The sequence below is a fragment of the Apodemus sylvaticus genome, chromosome 13 (assembly GCF_947179515.1).
Source record: "Apodemus sylvaticus chromosome 13, mApoSyl1.1, whole genome shotgun sequence".
In the NCBI taxonomy this organism is placed as follows: Eukaryota; Metazoa; Chordata; class Mammalia; order Rodentia; family Muridae; genus Apodemus; species Apodemus sylvaticus.
In genome coordinates, this window is record NC_067484.1 from 32414610 (window position 1) to 32440793 (window position 26184).

Genomic DNA, 26184 nt, shown 5'->3' on the forward strand with positions numbered 1-26184 from the left:
TTAGAGGGCAATGGTTATCAATGTGATTGCCACGGAATCCTCAGTGCTGTGATGGGGTGTCCAAATGCTATTAGCAACAGTTCGCAACATAGCCATTTATTTATTTATTTATTTATTTTCCCTGGAAGAAATATGCTATTCTGCAACTCGAGATGTAAGGGGGTGAAAATGCAGAGAGACACTGTCATATAAAATGTAATTTAGGACCTTGGTCTACATCCAAGATGAAATGGTATCCCATGAAATGTTTAATTTGCTATCGTGTGCTACGGGGAAGGGGTCAGTGAGAACAATGCTTGATTACTTAGGGTAGTAGCGTGCTAAAGAGAGCCGTTAAACCCACCCAATCCACAAATGTGCCTTACTTAAGGAAATACAGGAGTGAGAAAAGTAAATTACAGTCTTCAATACCACATTATAAATGTTTAACATGCACTGTTTTAATGAACCACTCCCAATACCTTCGATGGAGATTCTATTAGCAATATCAGGCGTGCTTTACCCAAGTATCAGTAGCTCTCCCACCAATGAGTGAGGTCAAGTATATAGATACAGGGTTCAACCTCAAGCTCACCTTGTCCTCTTTACCTCCCTGCAGACTTAAAGAGGATCAAGGTCCCAGAAGATGTTGGACATTAAGCCTCCCTGGACTGTTCCAATGCCCCATGTTACAACTTAGAGAAACTTAGGTTCTCTTAACACATATAAAGGAAACATAACAACTTTCCTCTTCCCAAGGAATATTTTCATGGCCTACGCTACAATGTGTGACATTTATGAAGACAGGTCAAACAAGCATAAAATCAAAGTGTCCAACATTGTGGCACATGACTTTTTTGTTTGTTTGTTTGTTTGTTTTTGCTTATGAGACAGGGTTTCTCTGTGTAGCCCTGGATGTCCTGGAACTTGCTCTGTAGACCAGGCTGGCCTCAAACTCACAGAGGTCCATCTGCCTCTGCCTCCCAAATGCTGTGATTAAAGGTGTGCTCTCCACCAACTGGCCACACATATTTTAACAGGTTGCTGCTGACACAGAGTTCTTTGAGTTTGCTTGCATTCCGTTATTAAGGTGATTCTAATCATATCCGTTAACATGGAATCATCACCCTTTAATTTCCTCCCTTCAAGAATTAGAACTGGTGTTTCACTGCAGAAAGGGACAACAGGAGAGCAGAGGGCATCATCAGCGCCGCACCAAGAAGAATAGCAACTAAATTTAGGGAAGAGCACTTCAGGGGTCTCTTGGGGACGAAACCACAGAAAATACACTTTCCGAGGGGGATCTTAGGGACAATGGAGGAAAAAAAAAATCACAGTACTGGAAGGGAAGTGGTTGAGAAGTAGCTTGAATCTGGTGAGCCTCCACCCCCTATATGTGCCCCTTCATAAAGCTATTACAGAGAGAGCAGGCTTCCTCGGAGCTCAGACACTCATTGACGGTGCTACTTGCTGGCTCCAAGGATCCGAAACAGAGTTCATGCATCTCCATCTCTCTGGGTGCTTGTGCTTAGCAATTACACCTCCCTGTAGCACTTTGGGGGTACAATGGGCTCCTGCAGGTCCCAACTGGGAGACTTTGGCTTTTCTTCAGTAAAACCACAGCACAACTGTAAAAAAATGGGAAGCTAGGTCATGGCCTGCAAAGATTCAGGTCCTAATGTAAACATTAATCTAACAAGGCATACAGTGGTTGCAGGTGTGATTGAATTAAGAATGTTAATTTTGGGGGCAGTGTGATGGTTCATAGAGTTAGAGAACTTGCAGTCAAGATACTTCATCATGTATATGCAAACATTAAAAAGCAAAACCCTGGAAAATTTCTTGTCTATCAACAGATTTCCCCATTTTTTTGTTTTAAATTTATGTGCCTCAAGTACTCAGTTATAGCTAGAAGTGCTTGTATACCTATTAATGTATAATCTGTTCCAATGTCTTTCTTCACCACTTGTAGATAAGCCAGAAAGATAATACTATACTATCCTCAATAAGATAGTGAACTCATTTTAAATTGCACTCTGGTGCCACAAGGTCCATGAGATACTGTCAATACTTAAGTATTACAATTTCATTTGATTATTTGTTTGAAGTTCATAGCAGTTTTATCACAGCTATGAAAACATGGAAACAACCAAGATGTCCTCCAGTATGTAAGTGACATGTCAACTGAGGTACATCCAGAAGGAACAGAACATTACTCTGTCATGGTGGGTGACTTACTGTCAGCCAGGTTGGATGCTGTGACCCTTTAATTCAGTTCCTCATGTGTAGCTCTAAGCCATGAAATTATGTTTGTTGCTATTCGTAACTGTAATTCGGATGCAGGCCAAGCACCTCTGGTCTAAGGGGTTAGCGTGTCTGTGATGATATTTCCACAAATGAGCAGATCAAGAGGGCTCTGACCGATGGATCAATCCCCTGGAAATTTGTAACACTAACAGCATTGGGAAGCAGAGAAAAGAACGCAGGAAGTAAATCCCCAGGAATGTATCCTTGAGGGCTTTTAAATTGTGGCCCTGGCAACTTCATGAATGCCACTTCCTGTCTAAGAAGAAAGGAACCACCACACATCACTGGTGCTCTCAGAGGTTCTGCCTAAGAATATGAGGCCAGGTAACCAGGGTCTGAACCATTTGAAACCACGAGGGCAAAAGAAAGTCTCCCTCTTTGATGTGAGTTCTGTTAGGTAATTGGTTACTGCAATAAAAAATAAGTAATGCAGCTGGGCTACCTCTAAGACCTTACGTTGACGGATGTCTCCTTGTCAACACAGGTTGACAACACTCCTAACAACAGCTATCGACTTGGATGGCAATGAGTCCTTGTGTTAATGCATCTTCCTCAGTTGTCACCCATGTACCATACCAGGGGAGACGATGCCTGAGTGTGGAGGTGCAGTGGACGTGTGAGATTTCTCTACTTTTGTTCCACCCTGAGAACCCTAAATAATACTCTCGCCTCTCAACTCTATTACAAATACATGCACTTGTCATCCAAATGTATCTGTGGGGGTTGTTGTTATAATAGTTTAATTTTATATATCTACATACTGGAGATCATTAATTAAATCAGAACACAAAGTCAGGGGACGTGGCTCACCAGTACAAGCAGCACGCCTGAGGCTTGGAGTTTAGAGTCTTAAAACCTATGCAAATGCCAGGTGGGTGTGGTGGCCCGCCTGCAATTCTGCTTAAGAGGCAAGAAGGGGGGATTTCCAGACAAGCTGGCTAGTTAGGCTAGCAGTGATGTTAAGCTATGTGTTCAGTCTAATAACCATGCGTCGGTGAATAAGACAGGCAGAAAAAGAGGAAGACTTTCCACTCAACCTTGGGCCTCCATACGAAAACAAATGTACTTACATCTGCTCCAGCATGCACACCCACACAGTTTTAAGAACTCAGGCACACATGCCAGGGACAGACACAGGAACAGAAAAAAAAAATCTGAACGCAAATATAATCACTTCAACTACTTGTACCTTTCTATCGCCTCAAAACATAAAGGGAAAATGGAACCAAAGCTAACCAAACAAAAACACACATTCCAAAATTCAAACAACAACAAAACCCAGTAGGGTCTGGAGCATCCGCCAAATGTGAAATGCTGAGATTAGCCCAGAAAAGCAAGTCGCTGTGGTGCAGAGATCGTATCTCCGCAGCTGCTGGCTGCCGAAACGGCTGCGGTGCCTGCTCATTTCGGAACTGCTACACTTTTATTTAGCCACTTCCTCAGAATGCCTAAGCTGTACGAACAGCTGCTTGGTTAAAAAAAATAAGAGCGGATTTGGAGGCTTTGAGTGGAAGCATTTCCTCCCCACCCCAGAGGCGACTTTTGCTAGAAACGACACCAAGATGCAGTTATAAAATTAGTAAACACCAAATAGATGCAACCCATGGCGGGTTATGGAAACTGTTCCGTTTATCTTGGCTATCTAACCAAGAAGGAATATGGTGCCAGAAGTTGGTGGGGAGGGGAATCCTTCAGTTTATTTTAGGAACAAAGGAAGCAAAAAGCACAGAACACATTTCCAAGATATCGACTCACTCCGCATCCCCTGTGCACACGTGAGATGTTCCCTACCTGCCGTTCTAAAGGGCAGAGCGGAACGGGGATTCACAATGCTGAAGACAAATAGCATACGAAAAATTCCCTGACATTAAAATTTCCTTACCCAGAAATCAGAACATGCTAGAAAATAAGCATTAAAGATATGAGTAAGGTATTTTGCAAAGACTAGGCTATATGAATCATCATTAAAAATCTTATCTATGTGGCCAACCATGTGGTTGGTATAGTTTCAGAGCAGGAGCTGTGCTGGCACCAAGCCAGGTGGTGAAAATTACTGCACCTTTTAACAACACGGACACGGGAGAATGATGGGTGCATTCTTACATAGGCGGGGGTGGGGGGCATCTTCTTACTGCTAAAAAGGGAAATTCATTACTATCTAAAAGACTTGTATCTTTACAGTACAAACAAAACAAAACAGCTAGGATGGTACATTAATTATGTTGGCACTGAACTGGCCAGGAAAAGAAATCATTTCTAATTTTATCTTCACAGAATAATTGTACTAAACAGCATCATCCTCCGGTTAGGAAAGAAGGCCGAGATTCAGGAGGCTGGGCAGGATGGCTCAGTGGTTAGTGTTGCTGCATGGACATTAGGACGTGGGTTTGAATCCCCAGTGACCCAGCTATACACATAAGCAGTATCATACCCATAGAACCCCAGAGCTGGGCTGGTAGTGTACGTGGAGACAGGCAGGTAGATCCTCAGGGTTCACGGACTAGCCAGCCTGGCTGTAAAGAAAAGCTGCAGGTTCAATGAAGAGACCTTGGCTCAAAAAACACATGCAAGAACAGGACAGAGAAAGTCATCTGACATCGCCTTCGGCCTCCTTGAGCACACTCATATGCACATATAACCACATACATATGTGCAGCCACATGCATCACACACACACACACACACACACACACACGATATTACCATTATTCCCAAAAGGTGGAAAAAAATTAATCCATTTACTGTAGATACAAGGTAGTCATCAATTTTGCCTGATTAACATTTTTTTCTTTGTATCGTTGCATGTTTCTCTGAACCATTAATCTAAATTCCTGGTCCTTAAGCAAATTTATATTATCAATGAAAACCGAGGAACTGATTTTGGAGGAAAATATTACTTAAGGGCCATCCTATATCAAAGGCACTTTGAGCACCCAGTAAACCAAAGTCTTAAAAAGATGCAAAAAACTACACAGGTGTCTTCCTGTACTTCCTCCACTTGCCATCGTTCCAATTTTTTTTTTAAAAAAAAACCTTTATTATTAAAATAGCTTGCAAAAAAAAATAAACATCACACAGCAGACCAAAAGTCTACACATCTCAATGAACTTTAACACAGTTATAGGTTAAAAAAACAATTACAACAAGAGGCAGAGTAGAAAAAGTGTGTCTTGTGTATGTGTGGCCCAGTGTGCCCAAGAAGGAAAGGGGACAACTGGGCAGGTGAGGAAGTAGCTAAAAAACCAAAAACTAAAACCAAAACCCTTCCCACAATCTCAGGCAGAGGTAGCAACAGTTCTATTAACAGAGTTTGAGAAAACCAAAGGGTCAAAGGTCGTACACCACCTACCCAAAAAATGGGCCCCCTCTCTGGGGAAGGGATGCCTGCAGACATCTGAACAGCGAAGTGAAATAGGAAGCCACAGGACAGTGTTGACAACCAGAGACTAAGGATGTCCCTCATGTTGGCTCATCTGAGGAGGCGGTTAAGTCGTCTGGATTCTGGAGGGAATAGTTGGTTTAATTTTTGTGCACTTTTATATTGAAGCCCATCGACACTTGTGAACTTGAAGCTCAGATCTCTGTTCTTTAAAGGGTGGAATGGCGCGCCTCCTGTGGATGCCTGGGGTGAGGTTCGATTGTTGTTTGCACTGCTTTTCCCACTTGAGGGTGACAGCTAGCTAGCGGCCACCTCCCTTGTTGTACATGTGGCTTCTGACACCGCTCATGCCCTGGCCAGGGAAGACAACTGGTTTGCTGCTGCTGTTTTTGAGACAGGGCCTCCTTCTGTAGTGCAGTGCATTCTCTCCTGTTTTAGCCTCTGGGATGCTGTACCAGGCAAGCTGGCTTCTTTCTCAGTGAGCAACAATGTGATTGGCAGGACAGGAGAAGGGGACGGGAACCCAACTACGCTTTATCTTGACCACTATCGATTATAGGCAAATGTTTACCATATCTATGGGGGACTTCCCATTTCATTAGTACTTAGCAACAACTGTCAACATTCCTTCTAGGCTCCGTCCCATAGTTACCTGGCAACATTCAGATATTCCTGGCTTACTATAAAAAGGGGTTGTTTGCCCCCTCCTCTCTCTCTCACTGCCTTACCCTCTTACTCTCTTCCATCTTGGTCCCTTCTCTCTCCGTTCCCCTCCCCACTCCATGTGTTCATGGCGGGCCTCTCTTCCTCCTCTTCCTCCTCCTCCTTCTTCTCCCTCAACTCCCCTCCACATGCCCTAAATAAACTCGATTCCATACTATATCTGTCACATGACTAGTACCCCAGGGGGAAGGGATGCCTCACTCAGCATGGGCCCGCAGAGGCACTCCTCCTACCTCACCATACAGCCCCTCTACCAAACATATCCCTGGCTCCTTCTTTCTTTTTATAAAACACAACAACTACCAGTGGTTAGCCTCTTTTGCTTAGTTTCATCCAACTGTTCTTCGGTCTTAAAATCTGACAGATCAGATTGATCTTTTATTAAATATGAAATGTAAAGGCGGGTTTACATTCTCCTCAGCAAAGGTGCTAGTGTAAGAATTGGATATGCCAGTAAGTGATGTTCTGGGAGAATCAGCCCCCCTTAGTCATACTTAGGGCATAGGAAACAGCCAGTGGATATGTGGTTAGACAATTGTGGGGTCTGAGGCTGCATCATCTATGGTGTTGGGCCTAGGGCACCTCAAGCCAGTAGACTTTAATATGCAAATTCTGCCCACCAACTTCCGCTTCTCTCCCATTCCCACGCTCCCTAGCCTCCTTGCCACCAGGCAGGCCACACCACTAACTGTGGCCAGTGGACTCAAGATGAGAACCATCAAGTATCAGCTTAAGTCTGAGCTTGGAGATCCTAGGTTCCTGCTGTGGTCACAAGACCAATGTGACCTGTGCTGGAATTTTCTGAGTGATGAACACCTCATCCATTAAGCCACTTAGACTTAGGGTACCCCAGCACACCTGTCTCTGTGAATGGTTCTCACTGTGGCTTTCTCCTTGGACATTGCTGGGGCTGGAGAGATGGCTCCCTGGCAGCACAGTTTCCATTGCCCATGGTGGATGAATCACAACTGCTTCTAACTCTAGCTCCAGGGGGATTGATACCCTTTTCTGGGTATCACACATATACAAATACACACAAACACACAGATAGAGACATAGATAGATACACACACACACACACACACACACACAAAAACAACAACAACTATATCACACCTTTGTGAACAAATGTCACAGCAAGAGAATTGGCCACCTGCATGAACATCTGCATTCCATCCCTTCGGCCCAAGTCCCATTTGGGAGAAGATAAATTTCTCCCTAAACTGCTAGGAATTCATCTCTAAGCTGTCACGTCTCTAGAATATTACTCTGGATGGATGCTATTGTCAAGTGCAACAAGATAAGGGATTATTTTGAGATGCTCGACCGGCTCTGGTTGGCTGCTTCTGCTTCTATACACGGGAGAGACTGCCAAGCCATGGTCCTAGAACTGTTTCATGTTTGCCAGAAGCAGGATTTCATCACTGTGTCAGTGCGTGGTGTAGAGGATCAGAAGCGTCATCTGCGTTGTTATTTCCTGTTAGTGACGTCAGGGCAAACAATGGTTACCCATCTATTTATACTGTTCTGTCAAACAATGAATGTGGATCTGCCTTCACAATAAATACTTTAGGCTAATAAGACCAGCAAAAGAAAGTTGTGTGTTTGACTTCCTTATTAAACTTTCTGATTACTAAACTCTAAGATACACGGTTGGGATAATAGTCAATTCTTCCATTTGTTCATTCATTCACTTACATAAACAATACATTTAACGCCTGTGTTGTGCTAAGCATGCGAGGGCTCTGAGTATTCAAAGTTTAATAGCAATTCACAGATTTATAAAAACATATTACAGGTCTGATCATTAAATAGTTGGTAGTTGTAGTCTTAACAGTAAAAAATAGATGGATAGTTTCCCTACTTTATTGGATACTGGGAGCTTGATGGATAAGGAATGAAATTCCTGAAAGTTAAGGCAATTAATTTTACTATGGAAAGAGTAAGTAAGTATCTTACCAAGCCAGAAGTACAATTAAGTTAACTTGAAGAGTAATTTGAAAATGTCAAAGGTTGTGTTAAGTACAAATAACAAGGTAGCGTTTCACACTCTAGGACCCTATGGAGAATCTACCGGGCACATTCTCTTCTCCAGGACACAGAAGGCACTCAAGTAAATACTTGGTGGTGATGAGGTGCCAAGTGGAGGCTTCCGTCGTCCCCTCACTGCTGAAGCATTTCTTGCTTCTCTTGCCGACCCTGGCAGCAGCTACTGTAGCTGGAGGAAGGGGCCTTTGAGCATGTGTGAAGCTTCATCTTACACCTCAAGAGGCACACCAGCCACTGGCCATGTGCAAGACTGTGGCTTCTAGCCATGTTCTGAAAGTAGAAACTAACAGATCTAAGGCCAGGGACCGTGGTGCGAACCTGTAATTCCAGTACTTGGGAGGCTGAGGCTGGAAGAGGGTGAGTTCAGAACCAGCCTGGGGGCATTACAAAGTAACAGTCTGACCTAGTTCCCACCCTTCAATTAAAAGACATATTTGGGGGCTAGGGAGTTGGCCCAGTATGTAAAGGCTCAGCCTGCTAAGCCTGATGAGAAGATTGGATCCCTGAGTCTTACATGGTAGACGGTGTCCTCTGACGGCCACAAAGACACAACAGAGAACTGTCCAGTGCAGCACACCTTCCCAGTATTAAAAACCAAACAAACCACTTCTGCTACTCAGACACATCTGGTAGCGATCCATCCTAAGGGTTTCGGAAACAGTATCAATGAACCCTTGTGCTTTCATTTGGCAAAGAGCAAACTGAAGCTGGCAGTTGTCCACACATTAGGGGATAGAGTTAATTTGTTCACTTTTATTTCTTTGCACAGAACAAAATTTTGTCTGAAAATACTATAAAATTTCTTCTAGATTCTAGCTTGTCTCCCGACCAGCCCTTACCGAGACAGACACTCGTTTCTACAGCTTGCTCCTGTATTAAACAGTTGTCTTAAACTAGGCGACCGCCCACAGGACTAGCATTTCTATTTGACACAAAATATCCCACATCCAACATTTGACACAAACATCCAACAATAAAAAAATAATAATAAACGCTCTATCTGGCCCTCCAGCAGCCCTCTCCTTCTCTTCACTGGTTTGTGGCTCCATTTCTGCTCCTACAGGTTCATGATACCTGGACATCTATCATTTTGCACAATGAGCTTTGAACTAGATAATATGAGCCTTCCCTACAGCCTAATATTGCATTTCTCGCTGACATTTAGTTGAGAGATAGCTCGATTTCAACAACTACTGGGTGTGCAAATCAGTCAGGCACAAATTAGCAGAGCTCTACTATAATTTGATTTTAAAGGTTATTTCCTTGTTGCATTTAAGCTATGACTGCCTGTAAAGGGATGTGGAAGATGAACTCTGCACATGACTGTCATTACTGCTCCCTCTTCATTTTTCTTATTCAACAGTTCTGAGAAGACTCACCCCACCTTGTCACAGAGTGAGTGAGCTCTGTTCTCTGCCTATCATTGATCTTTCAGGTAAAACAAATGGTCATGTGCAAACACGCAGCTTGTCATAGGTATGCCTCTGACCTGAACTCAAAGCAAGCCCCACACAATGACTCCATTGTTCATGGAGGCTGGAGGTTTCCTTTTGACCAAACCTATGGTGCCTGAGGAAGCAAGTGGAAACAATCCCCATAAAATCTCTTAAAGACCTCACACTGCAAAAATATTTACATATTAAACATTTTCAGATAGCCTGCAATCCTCAAGAGCTGTTAGAACAGGGGCAGGGATCCTCATGTAAAGGCAGGGCTTTCTGAACCTAACTCCTATAGCCATGTTCTTCAGCCAGTCCTGCAGAAGGGAACTCATTATCATGTGACCCAATGTTGTTTTGTGAACTTGGGTTTATGCTAGGACAATGACAGTAACTCCTTGCTCTGCTCTCTCCACGAAGGAGGCGCATGCCAGGACAGAAACTGCAGTCTCTGAGCTTCTCCCATGCTTGTTTTACATAAATTCACTTCTGCTCCACAGTTTTTCAAAGAGCAACACTTTGCTCTCTATCTGTCGATAAGTCAAGCATTTGGTCTGCTGAATTCTTTGGCAGCGAGTAAACCATTCTAGATGGGGTGGGAATTTCATGCAGTTTGAAGAGCTACTTGTGTGAACATATAGACCTTTATTAAGCTCCTTAGGAGAGATTTAAACGAGGACAAAATTAAACTTGAAGAGCATCAAGTTAGAAGTCTAGCCAAAGAGTTAAAGAATTGCTTTAAATACTGCTCCCAGTTTCTCAAAGGCCACGGGCACTCCAAACTTCTTCTGCAATAATGCCAGTTTGCAGTTGTTCATTCTAGGCGAATCAAAGGGTTGTAACATTGTAGCAGAAAGAGGATAAAATGTCTTAGAAATCAACCTCCCAGGAGAACCTCTACCAGTCACCAGATAGGATCCTAAACATAATTTCTACATGCAGGGCATGCAAATGAACTGAAAATGATGTAACCTATGTCACTGCACCCAATACACATCAGCGAACCCAGAGGGTTTTCATCTGTGCCAGCTTTTCCAAACTACCTCATGAGTGGTCCCAAGTGCTGTGAGCCAGCTGCCAGGGCCACTTCAGCTTCTGGAACTGCCTGACTCTAGGAGCTCTCAGGGTGTTGAGCCTTACTTTGATTTCTAATAAAGCTTTGTCAAGGTGACGAGAACTGGACTAAACAGATGTCATTTTTCTTCTTTTTATGATGCTGCCCTACCTAACCCATAATTCACGGGCAGAAGTTTATAACCAAATTAAACTCAAAAAGTTTAGCAAGACACAAAAGGTGATGTTTCCTAAGAAGTTACTATTGTTATTGTTGTTGTTGTTAAACTATGATGATGAAGATGACGATGCATTATCATGGTTTTACTCTCTCTGTCCTGGAACCCATTATGTAGACCAGCCTGATCTCAAACTACCAGAAAACCACCCATCTCTGCCCTCTTAACACCGGGATTTCTAAGGTATTTTAAAATGCTTTTCTTTAACACTCAGCTTTTAGAAAATGACAGTGAAGGTTTGCAGATGTCAAGTTAATGTCTTAAATTTGTAGCTTTGTGGATATACTGATGGACACTCTGGCTTTGGGAGAAGTGAGGTGATATCTACTTAACTCTACAAAGCCAGGGGGCCTTTAAGCAGAATACTGGAGTTTGGACTCCCCCAGAACCTATGTAAATGCTGACTGGGGTTGGCAGCCCTCTTGCAATTGCAGTGTGTAAAAAGCAGGGCCCAGGAGTGCCTAGAGCAAGCTGACTACCAAGACTAGCCTGTATCAGAGAATTCTGGGCACAACTTAAGGACCCTGACTAAATCGGTAAGGTAAAGAACAATCAACCAAGACTTCCCTTGTTACCCTTGGGTCTCAACATGCACATGCACAGACACTTGTGCCTACAGCCATGCAAATAAGCACCCATAACTGCATAGATCACATGTACATGCAAAATTAAGAACTTCATCTAGAACTGTTCTTCTTTGTTTAAAAAAAAAAAACAGAACATCTTTACGAATTTTTTATGAGTTGTATTTTTTATGCATATTGGTGTTCTGCCTGCTTGTAACCTAGAGCTGAGAGTGTCAGTTTCCCAGGAACTGGAGTTACAGACAGATGTGAGCTGCCATGTGGGTTCTGGGAATTAAACCTGGGTCCTTTGGAAGAACAGCCAGTGCTCTTAACCGCTGAGCCATCTCTCCAGCTCTGAGAACTACACTTCTACAAGAACAGATGCAGCAAATGTTTGCTATGTCAATTCTACTTTTACATTAGCATGACTAACATAGAGTTGATGCTTAGGCTTTAATAGCCTTTATATTCCTTGTCACTCTAGACCTAAATATAGCCATTGTGAATGACTATTGATAGACTTTGACACTGAGTAAGACTGTGTATTCATATCAGAAAAGCTCCAACATTTCTGAACCGTGTACTAACACCTTAGTACTTTATATATCAGAATTGTGAGGAGGTACTTAGAAAATATGCTAAAGTCGTTGCATGGTGAATGACCTGCACCTTCATATGTGGTCACTTCCTTGATGGAGCAACCCAGGTAACAGCATACTGAACACTATCTGAGATGTATAGGGTAAATAATGGCTTAAAACAGATAAATAGTTCACTGAGTATCTACACAAGGCTTAACATTAATATTTCACAAACAACTTGATTGATAGCAACCCCATCAGAGCTAGTGTTTAGGGAGGAAAGGGTGTTAGTATGTATACTGGGGGAGGGGAGCTAATTGTATGTAACACTTCCTCCAGAAATGAGTTAGAAGCATCTAGAATGAGAGCTGACATGTCCTAGACTTCAGTAGGCAATCTTGTGTAGGAATTTCTTTCTGTCTTAATTAGCCAGTGTCAGAACCCACCGTTACAGAAAGTGTCTGTAAGGGAAACAAATCTAAAAGAGAAAGGGTATGAATTCTACACAGGGCGGGTGTTGGGTACATTTTCTAGACACTGCTGACAGACACCTGAGACGAAGGGACATGTCGTGCTGAGGAAGCACACCGAATAACTTCCCTGAAAACAACATGAGGTAGCAGGAGTCACTTAAGTAACTCCAGGATGCCGAAGCACAGACCAGACCTTCACAGAAAACCTTGAGATACACAAGGCCACTCTTCTGAAACTGACAAGCAACAGTGAAAGCTCTGGTTTTGTTTGTTTGTTTTTGTGAAGGCCCTGAGCATGCATTTGGTCAACAAGTATTTAATATGTCATCCTTATACATAATACCAGGTGGCAAGCAGCCTGATTTTGGACAACTGAAATAGTAAAAAACAAACAAACAAAAAGACAAAGTCCACACTTCTTATCCAGAGAGTTATTTGGGATTTTTTCAAATATATTTCCTACTTGAAAAAAAATTGTTAACTAATAAATTTTTTATTTATTCACTTTGCATCCTGCTTACTGCCCCTTCCCAGTCACCCCTCCCACAATCCCTCTCTCTCCTCCGTCCCTTTCTGAGTTGGTGGGTATATACACACATATATACACACATATATCCCTCCCCTGTGTAGCCCCCATCCTGGCACATCAACTCTCCCACTGAGGGGTAGGCCCATCCTCTCTGACTGAGGCCAGACAAGGCAGCCCAGGTAGAAGAACATATCCCGCAGACCTACTTCTTTTTTCAAAACATGCAGCAGCAGATAAAAACAGAAATTTATCCTCAGAGAGAAGATGGTAAAGTTCACAAAAATGAGTGTGATCACTACAGGGGCTTAAAAGAGTTTCCAACAGGGGACAGAGTGACAACTCAGCAGTTAGATTCTTGCTCTATAGTAGACCAGGTGAGGTTCACAGCTCCCTCACCAGCTCACAACCCCTCTACAGTTCCACTGGATTAAATCCCAGCCCTGGCGTTCAAGGACATACCTGTACACATGGGGTTTACATAGACTCAAGCAGGCACATACACATTCTAATATGTATATGTGTGTGTATATACAAATATATATATATATACACAATTATACATATTTGTATACACACATATATGTGTATACATATTTGTCTATACATACAGACACACAGTCTCACACACACACAGACACACAGACACACACACACACACATACACACAGGAAAAGGGTAATCACTTACTGTACCATTATGCATATCTTGCCAGGCTGGTTACTGTCATGGTTCACAGGTGTTGCAGCTGGGTAGGTCTGTTTAATTGTTTCCCTCCCTTGGCAGCTTGCATGGTATTTTCTGTAACCATGGTAGCGAGACCACACTCGCTTTCAGTGTGAAAGAGGCCACACTCGCTTTCAGTGTGAAAGAAGCTTTCAGGTTAGATCCAGGTTGAATTATGAAGTCCTGGGTTTAATTATGAGTATTTACAGCTATAGGGGTGCACCTTCAAACCCCGAGACACAACAGAGGGCTACACAGATAATCTATGATGTTTTAGGAGTCACCTGGATTATCCTAAACAACCAGTCAAAAGGAGGGTTTCTTGTGGGGAATGCTGTTATCCCAAGTGGCTGAACATTAAGAAAAATGAATACAGGTACACATCTTAAGGGGAAAATAGCCTAGATCCAATAAATAAATAAATCTACATCATAGCATTTGCATTTATGGTCCAGCGAGTCAGCTGTGAAACAGCATCTCCAAGAAGTGACTGCATAAACAAGACTGGAACAACGGGAATAGCAAAGCCATGTTAACATGAAGGGGGGGAATTTTACAAGGTCCCATCCCTAGACAAAGAACTCTAGGCAACTAATGCTGGGTGATGGAGACAGAGCCTTTCCCAGGGATGAGGCCCCTATGTTGTCTAATACAGAATGGTCAGCCCTAAAACCATGCATCCACAAATGACAAAAAGACTCAGTGAGTTATATTTATTAACATATATATATGTGCACACATATATGCATGTGTATATAACCAATAATTAAAGAAAAAGGCTATCATTTGAGGGGTCCATGGAAAGGGTTTGAGGGAGGGTATCTGGGAGGTGCTGGAAAGGGAGGAAGGAAAGCAGAGTATTCTATTTCAACAGCATATTTAAAAAGGGAACACAAAATAAGACAGACAGATAAAAGAAGCCCTACTAAGGGTCAGTATGAAATTGAGATAAACCAGAAGAAATTTTATACAACTTAAAGTTCAGTTATGTAAGACAATGAGGAAGACCTGAAACTATTATAAAATCATCCAAGGGATTAGTTCAGAGAAACCATGATGCTTAGCTTTAGTTGTTAACACAGTCTGGAATAGCCAAGATAGGCTGTGGACATATCTGGGGGTGGGTTGGGGTGTTTGATTATATAAATCAAAGGTGGAAAGTGTCAGCGACCGTGGGTGCATCATTTCCTATGCAGGGGACCCTGTCTGCACAAGAGCAGAGGAATGCAGCTGAGACCCTGACGCTTTTCACTGCATGAGATGTGATTACTGTCCCGGTGTCTGACACTCTGACTTTCCTGAATAAAGGGCCAGAGTTCTATTTTATCACAACAGCAGAAAGTGAAAGCAAGAGGCAGCCCAAGTGAGCATCCTCTAGGCTCCCCAGGACCTCTGTACAACGGTTAATGAAAGGAAAGCACGATGTATCAAAAGCAAACATTACACCTTAATGCATTTTTACTCATGGTGAAGAATTATAAGAGAACACAGTTACTATCAGATCCTAATGGAACTTTCAGATATCTACAGGGAAAAATGGCAAATTCAGTTAAACTAAAATAAATCTGCCACTTGGGAGCTGGCAAAACGGCTCAAACTGTAAAGTGCTTTGTGCTCACACATGAAGACCCAACTTTGTGGCACCCAGCACCAATGTAAAAAGTCTGGCCCAGCAATGTCTGTCTGCAATTCCAAACTAAGGGGGCAAGAGACAGGCCAAGCCCAGAAGTTCACTGGCCAGCCTAAGGGAATAGTCGAGTTCCGGGTTCAGTAAAAGAGCCTGTCTCAAAAAGAAGGAGGGGCTGGCAAGATGGCAAGTCATCACTTGCTGACCAATGATATAAGTCTGATGACCTGAGTTCAATCCCTGAAAGCCACGTAAGGATGGAAAGAAATGGACCATTTCCACAGACTTGGCCCCTGACCTCCATTCACACACCAGGGCATGCATACCTTCACATATGCAATAGAAAACATTTACATCTAAGCACACTAATAAATAAAACTAAATTAAAAAAATAAAATGGGGTGGAAAAAAGGAAGATGCCAAATCTTGATCTCTGGCTTCCGCGTAGATATACATACCCTCACAGACATTACACAATTGCACAAATACACCACATACATGTATGTATAAAAATGTAAATTTGGAGCTGGTAGGATAATAACTGTGATGGTATGGGTGACCATGGCCCCAAAGGCTCTTTTATTTAAATTTTGGCTCCTTAGTTGATGGACTGTTTTGGGAAGGATTAGGAGGTGTGGCCTGTTGGAGGAGGTGTGCCAATGGGGATGGGCTTTGAGGCCTTAAAAACCACACATCATTCCTAGTCTGTGTCTCTCTATCTCTATGTCTCCCCCCAACTTTTGGGTAAAACAGAAGCTCTCAGCTACCTCTCCAGGACCTTGCCTGCCTGCATGCCTGGCTCACTGCCATGGTTAGCATGGACTAACTCCCTGTAACTGTAAGCAAGCCCCCAAGGAAATGCTTTCTTCTATAAGTTGCCTTGGTCATGGTCATAGTGTCTCTTCATAGCAACAGAACAATAATACATGATCCAAATGTAACTTATGCAATTTGCTGTATTTCTATGTACCCTTCCTAGCATTATCTCATTATCCTAATTAAACTGAGGTGTGGGGATCAGATTTGAGAGCAATACTCTCTTCACTGAGGCGACATATATGCCGAAGACTTCGTTGTGTCCCAAATGGTCCTTTTCCCAAGTTTTATATTCTGCTTTTGTTACTATATTGATATCCAGTTTACAAACACTTCCAAACAGAATAAATGTTAAGAAAGAATCCACATGGAAGAAAACCCCCAGGAGATCAGCATCTTTCCGGGGAGAGATCTCAAGTAGTTGAAGCCTTACAGTCATCACAGCTTCTACCTGCTACACCTGTGAGACGCATGCTGCTACCCTGGGGACACTCAGCATCCCGAGTTAGTGGCACCTGGGTAGGAAAATGGTAAATCCTCTATGCATCCTCTAGACTTGTTTGCAGCAGAAGGCAATGCCAAGGACAGTCATCTTTAACCAAGAGAAGGATGCAAATTAGAGACTCACAGAGCTGGTGGTGAGGACTCATCCCATCTCACATTCCAAAGAGTATGCTCTCAATCTAGGGCAATGCCTCTGGAGGCAGGAAAGCACCAACTTCCTCACTTCTTTAAGCAAGGGGGCTTAAGAGTCCCTGAATTAATCTTTGAGTTTCACCCTTTCTAACAGTACTGGACCAGTCACAACTTGCTGATTAAATAGGTGGCAAAATGAGCTCATCAGTTCTGAAGGCCAGATTTTAGAGTTGAAAGTCACACGCCCACACACCGATCTGTAGGTCAACTTTCACATTAGCTGTCAAAAGAAACTACCAAGATGGACCCCAAACTGCAAAGAAACCCCTTACTGCTTCTTGTGGCTCTCATTTTTTGCTACTTCAAATATCAGAGTTAGTCATGAAGTCGGTTCTGCAGCATCTAGACTAGGGATACTTTTGTAATTAAGCTTCAAGGGTGTGATGGTCATTCTTCTTTACAACCCTCTTTGAAGAAGTGTCCCCTACCCACTGTTAGCAAAAGACCAAGTGGAACAACTCCTTTACCCCTGAAGTAGAAATACTATGGCCAAGTGGTGTGCAGTGTCAAGTGTGTGGTCAGTGTGGCCAAACAGACATCATAAATACTTAAGGCAGCCACAGATTTAAGGACAGTCCATGCACGTACAAGAATTGAGCAACTCTAGAAAAGGAATTCCTTACGGTAGTTATACAAACATTGAGACGTGGCTTACCCTTTCAAGAAGCCTCAGAAACATGTTGAACAAGGACAGAGTTCTTAAGTTCTGAAAGCTGAGGCAACATCGTTAGGGCTTTTGTGGAATTCCACAACTCTGGTACTTTAAAGTTCCTAGCACACCCAAACGTGGCATGGAATCCACATACTTCAAAACATACCTACGAAGTGTAACCCAGCCTCACAGGACGGGCGTGCTTACTGGAGACACCAAAGGCACAAACTCAAGTTTTTAAGCAGTGGTAGGAAGTGTTCTTTCAAAAAAAAAAAAAAAAAAAAAAAAAGCATGCATCTCCGAGAGAAAACACTTAGTTCTTCTTTTACCAGAAGTGATCAATTCAGTCAGTCTTCAATCTCAATATGAACCCCTCCGCTCAAAGCTGAACTCAGAACTTTTAAGTTCTTAGAACTACACCAGTGTCTTAGTCAGGGTTTCTATTCCTGCACAAAACAACATGACCAAGAAGCAAGTTGGGGAGGAAAGGGTTTGTTCAGCTTACACTTTCCACATTGCTGTTCATCACCAAAGGAAGTCAGGACTGGAACTCAAGCAGGCCAGGAAGCAGGAGCTGATGCAGAGGCCATGGAGGGCTGTTTCTTACTGGTTTGCTTCCCCTGGCTTGCTCAGCTTTCTCTCTTATAGAACCCAAGAGCACCAGCCCAGGATGGCACCACCCACAACGGGCCCTCCCACCCTTGATCACTAATTGAGAAAATGCTTTACAGCTGCATCTCATGGAGGCATTTCCTCAAGGGAGGCTCTGTTCTCTGTGATAACTCCAGCTGTGTCAAGCTGACACACAAAACCACTCAGTACAACCAGCATGGCTAATGGGGAGGGAGGGTGAGAGGGACGCACGACTGGAAGAGGAAATACAAGAACGGCACTTGAGAAGCCATCTGGAATGGGCACTGAGCACCTGTACCTGTATCCAACTGCACAGTGGCTCCTCTGCTTCCTGCATCACTTGTGGAGTCAGCCACAAGATCCCTGGGGTCTGTGCCATCCTTCTCCATGGCAACAGGTTTATAATTAAACAGAATATCCAGACACACAGTCTAGGAAATAGTATAGCTTGTAAACTTCAGTTATATAAAAAGCTTTTTAAAGGAATAAAATGTAAGCGCTTGACGCTCCTTACTGAAGATACAAGAAAATATTTTAGAAGACCAGACACTGTCGGAGGCCCTGAAGACACTGAAGGGGACCTTCTGAGTATGCCCATGATTCTCTCCTGTCGCAAAGCTTTCCATTCCACGAGATGACCTAGCTTTTTTTCTTAAAGAACACTTCCTACCACTGCTTAAAAACTTGAGTTTGTGCCTTGAGCCATAGCCATAGGTCCTAAGAGTTTTATCTCTAGGACTGCCATAGAAAGACATTTGCTAAAAGCTATGTTCAGGAAACAAAACAAAGACCAAAATGGAGGACGGGGGATGGGGTGTGTGGGGGTCAAGCCTCATTTGATTGAAGTTACCATCACGGCTGAGGTCAAACTTTGCCCAGGTGATTGTTGTTTCAACTTCTCCCACAGGTCTGTCAGCCAGTTTCAGGGGAACTACATAAAATAAACTGATTAAACTACTGCTTTCCTAAAGTTGATGTAAAAAGTAAAGGATCAGGTCAGGACAAAAACAAAAAAACAGTAACAAAAGGCCCTTTCTTTTCTTTTGAGATTAGATCAGAAAATTTGCCAAGTAGGTCTTACCCTCCCCTCCCAAGGGCTGGGATTGCAGCTGTTTGGGCTTATGTGGCCCTTGGGATCCAACCTAGGACTTCATAAATGATATAGAGAAACACAGTATCAAGGGAACCACGCCTCCAGCCCTGCAAAACGCCCCCAATAGGGTTCCAGGGTTTGCCACACTTATTCAGGTGCACAGGGGTGGGGGTGTCTCACCATTTTCTATATGAGACATATTACCTAACTGCAAAGTAGCTAATTTCAAAATGAGTCACTGTCTGACACCCTTTCCGCCAACATTTTTCTTGTGCTTGTGTACACGAGAGTGTGCCCATGGAGGCCTGAGGCTGATCCTTCCATTTATGAGTTTTGCTCTGGAGATCACCAGTCTCTGCTTTCTGAGGCTGGGGTTACAAATGGGCTGCCACACTCACCGGGCATTTATGTGGGTTCTACAGATTGGAACCCTGATCTTCATGCTTGGCCAGCAAGTGCCCTAAGAGCTATCTCCCCATCCCGTTTGACTGTTTTTTTTTTAAAGCCAAAATCATGGTCTACCTCATAAATGCCTCTTTTCTGAGATGGTGGGGTGAGCTTTTCTTGTGAGGAAACTTAGCAGTACTCTCACTCTCCTACAATGATCTGGGATGTCTGAGTATGTGGAAAAATATACCTAAAATACTTTGCAAAGATCAGTCCCTGGGTAGAGCCCTAGCTCACGGTCCCCTCCAAGCTGCTCCGGGTTTTCTCTCTTGCTGGAACTTCCTGGGACAGAATGGCAGTTTCGTGCCTCCTAGAGACACTCTAGGAAACCTGCTCTGTCTTCATGTCTCCCGAATCCCTTCTATCCATCCCCATCCCTCTCACCAAGGTACGAAAGCTTTGCCCCTCTTTCCTTGCTCCAGAGTCCTGCTGATCTTCCCACTCTCTGACCCCATCCCATCCTGCCCCATGCAGAAGGCCAACAACTGCCCTGTAGACACAGACAGTGCTAATTAATGGCAGTGAGTGGCTCTGTCCAACATGAAAGCCAGCGGCTGAGGATTATAAAGTGGATGGGGGAGGGGCCGGTCAGTAAAGCATTTGCCTTGCAAACACAAGAATTTCAGTTCAGAATTCCTGTAAAATCTGTAGGTGTGGCAGGGTGGACTTGTAATCCTGCAGCAGGCCTGTGGAAACAGGGAGGTCCCTGGAGCTCACTGGCCTGTCTATCCTAACGGATGGTCCCCAGGTCATGGGCAGTCTGTGTCTCATAGAAGATGAAGCTGAGGATGACACCCAAGCTTGTCCTCTGGCCTCCACATGCATGTGCACACACGTGTCACATGTCCTATACTCATAGATGGAAAAAGGTAAAGTGGATTGACAGTTGGGGGTGCTGCATAGATGGAAAGAGCTAGAATTTTGTTAAGAGTATCTGGCCAGACTTAGGGCAGAGACCAAAATATTCTGTGAGCCATTTTTTGCATTCAGGTATAATGCTATCATATATATTATAACACATGGTACTTACATATTATACTACTTAGCCCTTTACAGAGAAAACAGTAATGGCTAATACTGGAATAGGCTGTTAATTGTGACAGATACATGTGGTAGATAAAATCTCTGAACTTTTTACGCCCGGTTGAGATTCAAGTCCTATTAGGGAATTAAGTGAAATTATAGACACCAACATTAAAAATAATCAAAGTGTCTCTGGAGATGGCTTGGTCAAGCATGGGCAATCGTGCAAAAAGGCCGAGTGCTAGCCTGTGTCATAACACCAGTGCTAGGAGACAGGAACAGGAGGATCACAGGAGCTTTCAGGAAATCTAGTTCAGCCAGTCAGGGAGCTCCAGGATCAGAGAAAGGCCTTGTCTGTATAAATGAAGAAAGAAAAATAGAGAAGACAGTTGAAGGCACTTCTGGCCTCTGTGTGTGTGCACTCATGTGAGAACACACACACACACATCACCGGAAAAGAAGTATTCTTTGATATTTCACACTACAGTGAAGGTGGAAATAGCTAAGCTAGGAAGAAAATATTTCTGAGGTTGCCAGTTTTCATTGAGGTGTTGTTCAGTGTTATTTGATGGTTTCTGAAGGTGGAGTTATCTGGAGTGTATAAAAACTGCTGATTTTTAACTACAACCTAGCTAATCCATCCAGTTATTACAACAACCTCGTAGGAGATAAACATTGGAGAGTTAAGAATAATCAAAATGTTTTCAAACAAACAAACAAACAAGAAACCAACAAAAAAGAAGTCAGACTTTTTATATAACCCAAATGTAAGTTATTTTACATATCATACCTGCTTCCCTTGAAATTAAACAATACAAATCATTAACAGTTAAAACTGCAGTTAGGTCATTTTCTGGCCAGCCTTGGCCACTGAAATTACAAACTATAGGTTTCGTGTTCCCATCTGAGTCACAGAGATGCCAGAGAGACAGCGAAGGCTGGCCTTGCGCCAATGGCCATGAACAGCCTACAATGATCCCGGAAAGACAAAGACTGTCACAGGACAGGTGAAGAGCTGCCACATTAGCAAGATGTCTGTCTGGAGTAACAGTCAAGTTGACACTCTGACCCGCCCAGGTCATTCTCCTGTCCCCACTCCACCCCAGAAGAAGCCTGATGCTCAAGCAGACTGGGCCTTTCTTGGGGCCTTGGGGATCATCCTGCAATAACCCTTCTCAGTTTTATTTCCTGCTTACCGTTTTTTACCACACGACTGTATCCCAGGGGCCTTCCCTTCTGCTCATTAACTCAGCAGACACCAGTTTCCCTCCTCTTTAGGCTACACAAAGAGACCCAGAAGCAGCTGGGAGCCTAACACTGAGATATTCTCCAGGGTGAAGCAGGTCTCACTCAACAATGCTACATCCCACTGAAGGGCTTGGCTTCCTCCCATCAATCACTATAGCAACCAAAGGTGTCCATTTTCCCCTACAATTAGCTGCCCACAGCCACAAAGTGCTGGTATCAGACTGAAGACTGTCGCAACCTTGGGTGGTCTTCTTTTAGGTGTGAAGCATCTCTGGGTTTGGGTTAGGGTCAGGGTAAGGGCTAAAGGGTAAGGGTTAGGGTTAGGGTTTTGCATTCAGGGTTAGAGTTAGGGTTAGGATTTTACACTCAGGGTTAGAGTGAGGGTAAGGGTTAGGGTTAGGGTTTAATACTCCATGTTAGAGTTAGGGTAAGGGTTAGGGTTAGGATTTTACACTCAGGGATAAAGTTTAGGGTAAGGGTTAGGGTTAGGGTTTTACACTCAGGGTTAGAGTTAAGGTAAGGGTTAGGATTTTACATTCAGGGTTAGAGTTAGGGTTAGAATTAGGATTTTACACTCAGGGTTAGGGTCAAGGTAAGGGCTAAAGGGTAAGTAAGGGTTAGGGTTTTACACTCAGGGTAAGAGCTAAAGGGTAAGTAAGGGTTAGGGTTAGGATTAGAATTTTATGTTCAGCTTTGTCTAGCACAGTGGTTCTCAACCTTTGTAATGTTGCAACACTTTCATACAGCTCCTCATGTTGTGATGATCCCTAGACATCAAATTATTTTTGTTGTTACCTCATGACTGTTAATTTTGCTATGATGATGAATTGAAACATCTGATATGTAAGATATCTGATATGCAGCCCTGGTGAAAGGGCGAACCCCCAGGCTGAGAACTACCGGTTTGGAGATTTAACTCGCATAGCAAGTGTTTTACTAATTCTATAACCAACCACACCTGTAGAATATTAGCATCTTCATAGATCGTAAATCCACCTCATCTGTCCCTTAAGAGAAACTCTAGCAAGGATTGCCATCTTACAAATAGGAAACAGATTCAGAAAAGTTAAGGGACAGCAGCACATGGGGAGAGGTTGATGGCAGAAATGTCTCTCAAATCTAGGATTTTCCTTACTATACACTATCAGGCCATTTGTAAAACTGCACACACACACTTAAGTGTTAATTCTTCTCTTGTTGTTGACTTGAAAAAGAACCTGTCACCTTAAGGGTTAATATTAAGAAGGGTCCAGGGCTGGTGCCATGTCTAGTGTGGAAAGCCTCACAGAGTTGGTCTCTGACCTCCACACCTGCCATGGCATGTCTTGGAATAAATAGATAAAGAATAAATGAACATGAAAGAATTGTGGAAGTGACAAATGTGGTCAGAGATGGAAGTGAACCAGTCCTTCCTGTTGGCATTAACTCTAGCACTCTGAAAGATGGTGGTTAGACTGCGCATCCTGTGGAGCCAGTTAGGAGATGCCTTCTTGCCACTGTTGACTTCAGGGCCCTCGGGCAACTCATTGGGTGGCCAGGCCTGGGAGTTTCCCCATCCTCACCCATCCCCACCATCGCATTCTCAAAGAGGGTGTCACTGACCAGAAGTCTCGGGTAGATAAAAGGTAGAGACAGCCCAAGGCTGTTGGGGCTGCTCTGGCGGGAAGGCTGTGTGGGCAGCACCTCAACATGGAGGTAGCACCAGGAAGGCTGACTCAGAGGCCATCTTGCCACTTCTGAATGTCCAGCTGCCTGAGGATTACACACCACTCTTGGGATGCATCATCTGACCTTTGTATCTTTTCAAGTTGCTCAAAAATGAAATTCCGTTGTTGTTGTTGTTTTCTTCTTCTCCTTCTCCTTCTCCTTCTTCTTCTTCTTCTTCTTCTCCTTCTTCTTCTCCTCCTCCTCCTTCTCCTCCTCCTTCTTGTGACGTAGGCTGAGGTACATACATAGCTTAGCAGATGATGGTGGGAAGGAACAATCCATTGAGGCATAGGTATTTCATGACCTTGAGGTTGTATTGTGACTCTATGTGCATGTCTGGACTTTACAGAAAATTTAATTAAGCTAGACAGTTCATGAATCCAATTACTGCTCCTTTTGTGTTGCTGGGCTGTAGGGAAGGCTCAGTCAGTAAAGAGCTTCCCACTGTGTAAGCATAAGGATCCAAGTTCCATCCACAGAACCCACAGGAAAAAGCTGGGCACAGCAACACATGCTAGTAATCCCTGTGCTGGATGGATGGGCAGAGACAGGCTTTATCTTTGGGATCGCTCACCAGACAGTCAGCTTGTTGAACCAAACTGAAGTCTCCATCTTGGAAAACAGGTAGGTGACACCTGAGGAACCACATCTGAATTGGTCTGGCTGCCCATACATGCATGTATGCACGCACACGCACCTCTCTCTCTCTCTCTCTCTCTCTCTCTCTCTCTCTCTCTCACACACACACACACACACACACACACACACACACCTTTACCTGCATTGCCAGGCACTATACTACAAAGGCACATAAGATCGAAAATGAACACTGTCACCCCCTCTAAGCCATTCTTTATTGTTGGGAAGAAATCCTTCCCCGTTTACCTATGAGATCACATTGACAGACTCTGGGACTCAGCACAGACTGTGGCTCAGAACACTTCTCTCTCTGTAGCATCTAAGAATGTGGCAGATAAAGCCTACAGTATCTGACTTCCTTTAGTTGATAACAAAACACCCACTCTCTCGCTTGCTCGGGCCACTACAGCTGTTTCTCAGCTGTCTCCACCAAGTGTATCCCTGAGCTATGCTGCCGGCCCATCCTGTGCGTGGCTCCCCTCCTCCAGCTTCCGGGAGAACAGCTGTGCAAGCACATCCTGTCCCACACAGAGGCTCACCTACAGTGGGCTTTGTTGACAAGGTGAGATCTCTCACAGGAGAATGCTGAGGACACTGTCTCATGATTACCTATCATTAAAAAAACATCCTAAAAGTTCAGGTCACGAACTCTGACAGCCCCTGTGATCTCTCATCCATTGTCAGACAGTATGGGCTCAACTGTGATCGCTCAGATCCAAGGTTGCTCCCTTCCCCAATCTGTCACAGGTAAGAGATGGCTAGAAGGCTGGAATTTCTCCATTTTATTTTATTTTATCTTTTATCTATGTGCACATGGATGCCCACAGAGGCTAGAGGTATTGTCAGATGCCCTGCAGCTGGAGTTACAAGCAGTTGTGAAGTGCCTGACATGGTTGCTAGGCACTAAATTCAGCTCCCCTGGAAGATGGACAAGTGTTCTTAACCGCAGAGCCTTTTCTCCAGCTTCTGAAACTGCTGTCTAAATAGCTAACCTGAGCTTGCCTCCACAGTGGCTGGCTCCACAGAAGCGAGCATTTGAGAAGGCAAGAACCAGAAGGTACAGGCTAAGCCAACGGATGGAGTCAGCTCAGCCCTGTAGAATTCAACGAAAAGGGAAATATACCCCACTTCTGGATAGAGAAGGGCGAGAAAAGTGTGAAGTCTCTGGTCTTCTAGGCAGTCTTCAGTTCCCTGAGACAGCATCCTGTGTATCCCAAGCTCTCTCAAAATTTATAATGTAGCCAAGAATGATTCTGAGCATCTCATTCTCCAGTCCCTACCTCTCAAATACCAGGATCACATGAATTCATTAGTGTATGGTGTTGGGAACAAGGGCTTCATGGGTACTAGGCAAGCACTTTATCAAGTGGGCTACATCCCTAGTCTAGTGTCCTATTTTGAATGTCAGAGGGTGCCTTAGATGTAATCTGTAAGTATGGTCTTCTGGCTTCATCAAGAACATACAGGCCAGGAAGGTCTTCCCAGAGGAAAGAAAACGGTACAATTAGGGCTCACAGACTAGATAAGTGCATCTGCATAGCTTGTTATGTAGCTACAATACCG

The 26184-nt window shown here is 43.7% G+C and overlaps 1 protein-coding gene across 10 annotated transcripts in view; it reads right to left on the minus strand.

Moving 5' to 3' along the window:
* The window catches only part of Nedd4l (NEDD4 like E3 ubiquitin protein ligase), a 322257-nt gene that overhangs the window by 88708 nt on the left and 207365 nt on the right, over positions 1–26184 (minus strand). The window contains exon 1 of one of the 10 annotated variants that reach the window (XM_052201452.1): positions 18337–18449. The exons of the other annotated variants lie outside the window; for them this stretch is intronic. Coding sequence (XP_052057412.1) covers positions 18337–18357 — 21 coding nt within the window. The 5' untranslated portion in view covers positions 18358–18449. Of the gene's footprint in view, positions 1–18336; positions 18450–26184 lie in introns of those variants that run through there. 10 annotated transcript variants of the gene reach the window in all.